Raw genomic sequence first — 10,000 nt, forward strand, 5'->3', positions numbered from 1 at the left:
TTCTGATGACTTGCATTGATTGTAATCAGACAGTAGTGATGATAACGTCCATGTTTTCAAATGCAGGAGAAAAAAAGTTCCTCCTTTCTGTCTAATACCACATGAAAGTGGTTGGTTTTTGGTATCTTATTTGTCCAGCTTCCATATTCGTTTTCACACACTTTACAAGAAATACATTGGCGGCAAACTCCGTAGCTTGCTAGCTTGTTTGCGCTGGCTTTCGGAGACTCTTATTTTGAAAGCGCAGGCGCGATGGAGCGGCACTTTTATTGTGAAGACAGGAACTGTGCAATCAGTCTTTAGGCTTTTGACGGGATGTACGGTTGAAATAAAAAATTGTCTTTTTTCCTTCACACTTTTGATTGATTGATTGGAACTTGTATTAGTAGACTGCACAGTACAGTACATATTCCGTACAATTGACCACTAAATGGTAACACCCCAATAAGTTTTTCAACTTGTTTAAGTCAGGTCATGTGACCACCTGGCTCTGTTTGATTGGTCCAACGTCACCAGTGACTGCATCTGATTGGTGGAACGGAGTCAAACGTCACTAGTGACTGCATTTTATTGGTGGAACGGAGTGAAACGTCACCAGTAACGCAGGCACTTTGAAGGTCTGTCTGACAGACCAAAACAAACAAAGCGTGCATTAACAGATCGATAAAAATTAGTAGCGAGTAGCGAGCTGAATGTAGATAAAAGTAGCGGAGTAAAAGTAGCGTTTCTTCTCTATAAATATACTCAAGTAAAAGTAAAAGTAAGTTGCATTAAAACTACTCTTAGAAGTACAATTTATCCCAAAAGTTACTCAAGTAGATGTAACGGAGTAAATGTAGCGCGTTACTACCCACCTCTGTATATATATATATATATATATATATATATATATATATATATATATATATATATATATATATATATATATATATATATATATATATATATATATATATATATATGTGTGTATGTATGACTATGTATTTAATCAGTCATACATGAAAGTATGTCATAATAAATATAAATACATAAACATCGAAGCAGGCAGTGTTGCTGTCACGTGACCTCATGCCCTTCCCAACATGGCCGCGCGCTGCGCCCACAGTTGCGATGCAGTCGGGAGCAAAAGCCGAGGATTTCCGATCAGAGCCGAGTGTCAGCTCGGGAGGTAAACAGCGTCATTCCTTCCCTGCAGCACACAAACGAGCCGACTTTGAGCGCAACTCACCTCCAGGACGAAATGTAAGTTTGTCGGACTACAATCTCCTCCGTCACACCAAGTGTGCTAGAATCTCCTCCGTCACACCGAGTGTGCTAGAATCTTCTCCTTCACACCGAGTGTGCTAGAATCTTCTCCTTCACACCGAGTGTGCTAGAATCTTCTCCTTCACACCGAGTGTGCTAGAATCTTCTCCTTCACACCGAGTGTGCTAGAATCTTCTCCTTCACACCGAGTGTGCTAGAATCTTCTCCTTCACACCGAGTGTGCTAGAATCTTCTCCTTCACACCGAGTGTGCTAGAATCTTCTCCTTCACACCGAGTGTGCTAGAATCTTCTCCTTCACACCGAGTGTGCTAGAATCTTCTCCTTCACACCAAGTGTGCTAGAATCTTCTCCTTCACACCAAGTGTGCTAGAATCTTTGCCTGCACACCGAGTGTGCTAGAATCTCCTCCGTCACACCAAGTGTGCTAGAATCTTCTCCTTCACACCAAGTGTGCTAGAATCTCCTCCGTCACACCAAGTGTGCTAGAATCTCCTCCGTCACACCAAGTGTGCTAGAATCTTCTCCTGCACACCAAGTGTGCTAGAATCTCCTCCGTCACACCAAGTGTGCTAGAATCTTCTCCTGCACACCAAGTGTGCTAGAATCTCCTCCGTCACACCAAGTGTGCTAGAATCTTCTCCTGCACACCAAGTGTGCTAGAATCTCCTCCGTCACACCAAGTGTGCTAGAATCTTCTCCTGCACACCAAGTGTGCTAGAATCTCCTCCGTCACACCAAGTGTGCTAGAATCTTCTCCTGCACACCAAGTGTGCTAGAATCTCCTCCGTCACACCAAGTGTGCTAGAATCTTCTCCTTCACACCGAGTGTGCTAGAATCTTCTCCTGCACACCAAGTGTGCTAGAATCCCCTCCTTCATACCAAGTGTGCTAGAATCTTCTCCTTCACACTAAGTGTGCTAGAATCTTCTCCGTCACACCGAGTGTGCTAGAATCTCCTCCGTCACACCAAGTGTGCTAGAATCTTCTCCTTCACACCAAGTGTGCTAGAATCTTCTCCTTCACACCAAGTGCGCTAGAATCTTCTCCTTCACACCAAGTGTGCTAGAATCTTTGCCTGCACACCAAGTGTGCTAGAATCTCCTCCGTCACACCAAGTGTGCTAGAATCTCCTCCGTCACACCAAGTGTGCTAGAATCTTCTCCTGCACACCAAGTGTGCTAGAATCTCCTCCGTCACACCAAGTGTGCTAGAATCTTCTCCTGCACACCAAGTGTGCTAGAATCTCCTCCGTCACACCAAGTGTGCTAGAATCTTCTCCTTCACACCGAGTGTGCTAGAATCTTCTCCTGCACACCAAGTGTGCTAGAATCTCTTCCTTCATACCAAGTGTGCTAGAATCTTCTCCTTCACACCAAGTGTGCTAGAATCTTTTCCTTCACACCAAGTGTGCTAGAATCTTTTCCTTCACACCAAGTGTGCTAGAATCTTCTTCTTCACACCAAGTGTGCTAGAATCTTTTCCTTCACACAGAGTGTGCTAGAATCTTCTCCTTCACACCGAGTGTGCTAGAATCTCCTCCGTCACACCAAGTGTGCTAGAAACTCCTCCGTCACACCAAGTGTGCTAGAATCTTCTCCTGCACACCAAGTGTGCTAGAATCTCCTCCGTCACACCAAGTGTGCTAGAATCTTCTCCTGCACACCAAGTGTGCTAGAATCTCCTCCGTCACACCAAGTGTGCTAGAATCTTCTCCTTCACACCGAGTGTGCTAGAATCTTCTCCTGCACACCAAGTGTGCTAGAATCTCCTCCTTCATACCAAGTGTGCTAGAATCTTCTCCTTCACACCAAGTGTGCTAGAATCTTTTCCTTCACACCAAGTGTGCTAGAATCTTTTCCTTCACACCAAGTGTGCTAGAATCTTCTTCTTCACACCAAGTGTGCTAGAATCTTTTCCTTCACACAGAGTGTGCTAGAATCTTCTCCTTCACACCGAGTGTGCTAGAATCTCCTCCGTCACACCAAGTGTGCTAGAAACTCCTCCGTCACACCAAGTGTGCTAGAATCTTCTCCTGCACACCAAGTGTGCTAGAATCTCCTCCGTCACACCAAGTGTGCTAGAATCTTCTCCTGCACACCAAGTGTGCTAGAATCTCCTCCGTCACACCAAGTGTGCTAGAATCTTCTCCTTCACACCGAGTGTGCTAGAATCTCCTCCTTCATACCAAGTGTGCTAGAATCTTCTCCTTCACACCAAGTGTGCTAGAATCTTTTCTTTCACACCAAGTGTGCTAGAATCTTTTCCTGAACACCAAGTGTGCTAGAATCTTCTTCTTCACACCAAGTGTGCTAGAATCTTTTCCTTCACACAGAGTGTGCTAGAATCTTCTCCTTCACACCGAGTGTGCTAGAATCTCCTCCGTCACACCAAGTGTGCTAGAAACTCCTCCGTCACACCAAGTGTGCTAGAATCTTCTCCTGCACACCAAGTGTGCTAGAATCTCCTCCGTCACACCAAGTGTGCTAGAATCTTCTCCTGCACACCAAGTGTGCTAGAATCTCCTCCGTCACACCAAGTGTGCTAGAATCTTCTCCTGCACACCAAGTGTGCTAGAATCTCCTCCGTCACACCAAGTGTGCTAGAATCTTCTCCTTCACACCGAGTGTGCTAGAATCTTCTCCTGCACACCAAGTGTGCTAGAATCTTCTCCTGCACACCGAGTGTGCTAGAATCTTCTCCTTCACACCAAGTGTGCTAGAATCTTCTCCTTCACACCAAGTGTGCTAGAATCTTCTCCTTCACACCGAGTGTGCTAGAATCTTCTCCTTCACACCAAGTGTGCTAGAATCTTCTGCGATTTTATTGCAAATGCGTTTGCCTCCAAATGGGTGGCAAAAAGTGCGTCACGTGACACTTTGACTTTGCTTCCAGCATCAACGACGTGACCTTTGACCCAGAGGACTCGGACACGACGTGACCTTTGACCCAGAGGACTCGGACACGACGTGACCTTTGACCCAGAGGACTCGGACACGATGCTGCAGTGTTTCCACCTGCTGCTGCTGGAGCCCGCCAAGACCATGGCGGGCAAAATGAAGGTAGGCCAGGTGGTGTCACGTGTCACCTTCACCTTGTCTCCGTGGTCAAAAAGTCAGGTTGCCAGATGGACTATGCAGGTGGATCCTGCAGGTGAGAAGGTCTCCTTTCCAGTTGGACCTGCTGGCTTCTGGCAGCCTTCAAAAGTGCTGATCTTGCTCTTTTGTCCACACGTCAAACTATGAAAACACTTCACTCCAAAAGAACTCAGTGGATCAACTCCACCTCAGCTCAAATAAAAACATCTTTTCATCACGTTATTATTTTGATAAGATCAGAGATTTGGCTGAAATACATTTGAAACAACTTTATTGTAGTTTGTAGTCCAGCACACATTTGTGCTTATTAAAAGCAATCATTGAAGTTTGTCCAATTTAAATGACTTTCATTTGCTCTCAATAAGTACACATTTATTGCAGTCTTTTATTTGGATGCCACATCTGAGGATCAATATAGCAGATAGATTTTGTATAACAATATATAAACATAAATATGACAAATACATTTTGTATAACAATATATAAACATAAATATGACAACATAAAACAAATATATTTTGTATGAACATATATAAACATAAATATGACAACATATAACAAATATTTTGTATAAACATATACAAACATAAATATGACAACATATAACATATATTTTGTATAAACATAGAAACATAAATATGACAACATATAATAAATATACAATATATATTAAATATACGATATATAATAAATATACAACATATATTAAATAAACAACATATAATAAATATACAACATATAATAAATATTAAAACATATAATAAATATACAACATATAATAAATTATACAACATCTATTAAATAAACAACATATAACAAATATTACAACATATACTAAATATACAACATATGACAACTATTACAACAAATATTAAATATACAACATATATTAAAGATACAACATATATTAAATAAACAACATATAACAAATATTAGAACATATAATAAATGTACAATATATGATAAACATACAACATATAATAAATGTACAATATATGATAAATATACAAAATATAATACATATACAACATATAACAAATATTACAACATATAATAAATATACAATATACGATAAATATACAACATATAATAAATATCCAACATATAACAAATATTACAACAAATAATAAATATCCAACATATAAAAAATATACAACATATAATAAATATACAACATAAAACAAATATTACAACAAATAATAAATATCCAACATATAACAAATATTACAACAAATAATAAATATCCAACATATAAAAAATATACAACATATAATAAATATACAACATAAAACAAATATTACAACAAATAATAAATATCCAACATATAATAAATATTACAACAAATAATAAATATCCAACATATAACAAATATTACAACAAATAATAAATATCCAACATATAATAAATATTACAACAAATAATAAATATACAACATATAACAAATATACAACATATAATAAATATACAACATATAACAAATATTACAACAAATAATAAATATACAACATATAACAAATATACAACATATAACAAATATACAACATATAATAAATATACAACATATAACAAATATACAACATATAATAAATATACAACATATAATAAATATACAACATATAAAAAAATACACAGCATATATTAAATATACAACATATAATAAATATTACAACATATAATAAATATACAACATATAATAAATATACAACATATAATAAATATACAACATATAACAAATAATAAATATCCAACATATAAAAAATATACAACATATAATAAATATACAACATAAAACAAATATTACAACAAATAATAAATATCCAACATATAGTAAATATTACAACAAATAATAAATATCCAACATATAACAAATAATAAATATCCAACATATAAAAAATATACAACATATAATAAATATACAACATAAAACAAATATTACAACAAATAATAAATATCCAACATATAATAAATATACAACAAATAATAAATATCCAACATATAACAAATATACAACATATAATAAATATACAACATATAACAAATATTACAACAAATAATAAATATACAACATATAACAAATATACAACATATAATAAATATACAACATATAACAAATATACAACATATAATAAATATACAACATATAACAAATATACAACATATAATAAATATACAACATATAATAAATATACAACATATAAAAAAATACACAGCATATATTAAATATACAACATATAATAAATATTACAACATATAATAAATATACAACATATAATAAATATACAACATATAATAAATATCCAACATACAACAAATATTACAACAAATAATAAATATCCAACATATAAAAATATACAACATATAATAAATATACAACATAAAACAAATATTACAACAAATAATAAATATCCAACATATAACAAATATTACAACAAATAATAAATATACAACATATAACAAATATTACAACAAATAATAAATATACAACATATAACAAATATTACAACAAATAATAAATATACAACATATAACAAATATACAACATATAATAAATATACAACATATAACAAATATACAACATATAATAAATATACAACATATAACAAATATACAACAAATAATAAATATACAACATATAACAAATATACAACATATAATAAATATACAACATATAACAAATATACAACATATAATAAATATACAACATATAACAAATATACAACATATAATAAATATACAACATATAATAAATATACAACATATAAAAAATACACAGCATATATTAAATATACAACATATAATAAATATTACAACATATAATAAATATACAACATATAATAAATATACAACATACAAACCCCCAAAGCAGTGAAGTTGTCAGGTTGTGTAAATGGTAAATAAAAAGAGAATACAACAAATCCTTTTCAACTTATATTCAATTGAATAGACTGCAAAGACAAGATATTTCATGTTCACACTGAGAAACCTTCTTCTTTTTTGGCAAATATTAGCTCATTTGGAATTTGATGCCTGCAACATGTTTCAAAAAAGCTGGCACAAGTGGCAAAAAAGAGTGAGGAAGTTGAGGAATGCTCATCAAAGACTTATTTGGAACATCCCACAGGTGAACAGGCTAATTGGGAACAGGTGGGTGCCATGATTGGGTATAAAAGCAGCTTCCATGAAATGCTCAGTCATTCACAAACAAGGACGGGGCGAGGGTCACCACTTTGTCAACAAATGCCTGAGCAAATTGTTTAAGAACAACATTTCTCAACAAGGAATTTAGGGATTTCAACATCTACGCTCCGTAATATCATCAAAAGGTTCAGAGAATCTGGAGAAATCACTGCATGTAAGCCATGATATTACACACCTTGGATCCTATGCATCAAAAAGCGACATTAGTGTGTAAAGGATATCACCACATGGGCTCAGGAACACTTCAGAAAACCCCTGTCAGTAACTACAGTTGGTCGCTACATCTGTAAGTGCAAGTTAAAACTCTCCTATGCAAAGCCAAAGCCATTTATCAACAACACCCAGAAACACTTCGCTGGGCCCGAGCTCATCTAAGATGGACTGATGCAAAGTGGAAAAGTGTTCTGTGGTCTGACGAGTCCACATTTCAAATTGTTTTTGGAAACTGTGGATGTTGTGTAATCCGGACCAAAGAGGAAAAGAAGCATGGGGACTGTTCTAGGGTGAAAGTGTAAAAGTCAGCATGTGTGATGGTATGGGGGTGTATTAGTGGCCAAGACATGGGTAACTTACACATCTGTGAAGGCACCATTAATGCTGAAAGGTACATACAGCTTTTGGAGCAACATATGTTGCCATCCAAGCAACGTTACCATGGACGCCCCTGCTTATTTCAGCAAGACGATGCCAAGCCAGGTGTTACAACAGCGTGGCTTCATAGTAAAAGAGTGCGGGTACTAGACTGGCCTGCATGTAGTCCAGACATTGAAAGTGTGTGAAGGCTAAAATATGAGAAGGGAGACTGTTGAACAACTTAAGCTGTACATCAAGCAAGAATGGGAAAGAATTCCACTTCAAAAATGTGTCTCCTCAGTTCCCAAACCTTTACTGGGTGTTGTTAAAAGGAAAGGCCATGTAACACACTGGTAAAAATGCCTTTTTTGCAATGTGTTGCTGCCATTACATTCTGAATTCATGATTATTTGCAAAAAAGAAGAAAGTTTCTCAGTGTGAACATGAAATATCTTGTCTTTGCAGTCTATTCAATTGAATATAAGTTGAAAAGGATTTGTTGTATTCTCTTTTTATTTACCATTTACACAACCTGACAACTTCACTGCTTTTGGCTTTTGTACATTTGTGAGGTGGTACTTGGTGAGAGAAGTCTGAGGAACACTGCTGTGTCCCTGGGGGCCCCTGATCCAGGGGGTTGTGGTTCTGAAACATCCCAGGCTTCTCTAAACACTGCTTCTGTAACACGTTAGCGACGTTAGCCTGCATGGTCGCACCAGGAACCTAAGACCCGAAAAGGCAAACCTCACTTAGTCCAAAGCTCTTTTCCACAAAGTTGACTTTGGATTTTGGCCTCCAGGCGCTGAACTCCAAAGCGAAGAAGAAGCCTGAAGTCCTGGAGGATGACCAGCAACTTGTGGCAGAACTGGCTAAAGACCTGGGCCGGGTGTGCCAGGTGTGTTCACACCTCTTGTGTACCTGGAACTATGTCTCATCCAACATATTTCATGTCCTTGCAATGAGCAAATTCTGCCACTCGAGGGCACTGTTCACCACCAAGACCACTTCAGATCTGCTTGGTTTTTTTCTACTTGTTGTGTTCCTACTTGTTCCTCCCACGTTGTACAAACAGGCATGTCAGGTTAAGTCTCCTACCCTAAAAAATATTTTTAATGAATGTTTGGCATGTGGTGCGTAGAATAATTGTCTGGTTCAAACACCAAACTATCTATTAAACAAGACAAGAAGCAAGGAATCAAACAGAGACAGGATTCAATTTAGCTCACGAGGAGAGCGCGTGGAACTGCACCCTCGTGCAGTGTCGCCCCACGCTCTGAGGAAACAGTTCCACGCCTCCCCATTTATTTGGGCATTCCCTGATTATAGCTGCAGCTGCTTCTAAGGGGAGGGGTCACATTATGCAGCAGCTGCACTGGGTCATAAAGAGTTCAAGCAAAACGATGCTTGGAGCGGTGTCAGGTTTGCCCCCTCTCTGCTTGTAGATTTCAGGTCCTTCCTGTGGCTGTCCAAGATCTGAGAAACCGACACCTCTACGGCGCATTCCATCGCACACGGTGGAGGTTTACAAGCTGTCCGCCTTTTGCTCGATAAGATCAAAGACGGCTTTGTGAGCACCAGTGGAGAGTAACCCGGGCAACCTGAACTCAAAGCAAACAAGTTGTGTGATAACTTATATACAATTATTCTGACAATAACAATAATAATAATAATTATTATTGTTATTTAGGGCAGCACGGTGGAAGAAGGGTTAGTGCATCTGCCTTACAATATGAAGGTCCTGAGTACCGTATTTTCCGCACTATTAGCCGCACCTAAAAACCACAAATTTACTCAAAAGCTGACAGTGCGGCTTATAACCCGGTGCGCTTTATATATGGATTAATATTAAGATTCATTTTCATAAAGT

The 10,000-nt window shown here is 37.0% G+C and overlaps 1 protein-coding gene across 3 annotated transcripts in view; it reads left to right on the top strand.

The window, feature by feature from the left end:
- Positions 1-1,114: 1,114 nt before the first annotated feature.
- Positions 1,115-10,000, top strand: part of LOC133615353 (uncharacterized) — a 21,378-nt gene continuing 12,492 nt past the window's right edge. For all 3 annotated transcript variants that reach the window (XM_072915723.1, XM_061973891.2, XM_072915722.1), the window contains exons 1-3: positions 1,115-1,242; positions 4,160-4,326; positions 8,933-9,028. In XM_072915723.1, the coding sequence (XP_072771824.1) occupies positions 4,264-4,326; positions 8,933-9,028 (159 nt within the window). In that variant the 5' untranslated portion in view covers positions 1,115-1,242; positions 4,160-4,263. The remainder of the gene's footprint in view (positions 1,243-4,159; positions 4,327-8,932; positions 9,029-10,000) is intronic.

Source organism: Nerophis lumbriciformis, linkage group LG22 (genome assembly GCF_033978685.3).
Source record: "Nerophis lumbriciformis linkage group LG22, RoL_Nlum_v2.1, whole genome shotgun sequence".
Taxonomy (NCBI): domain Eukaryota; kingdom Metazoa; phylum Chordata; class Actinopteri; order Syngnathiformes; family Syngnathidae; genus Nerophis; species Nerophis lumbriciformis.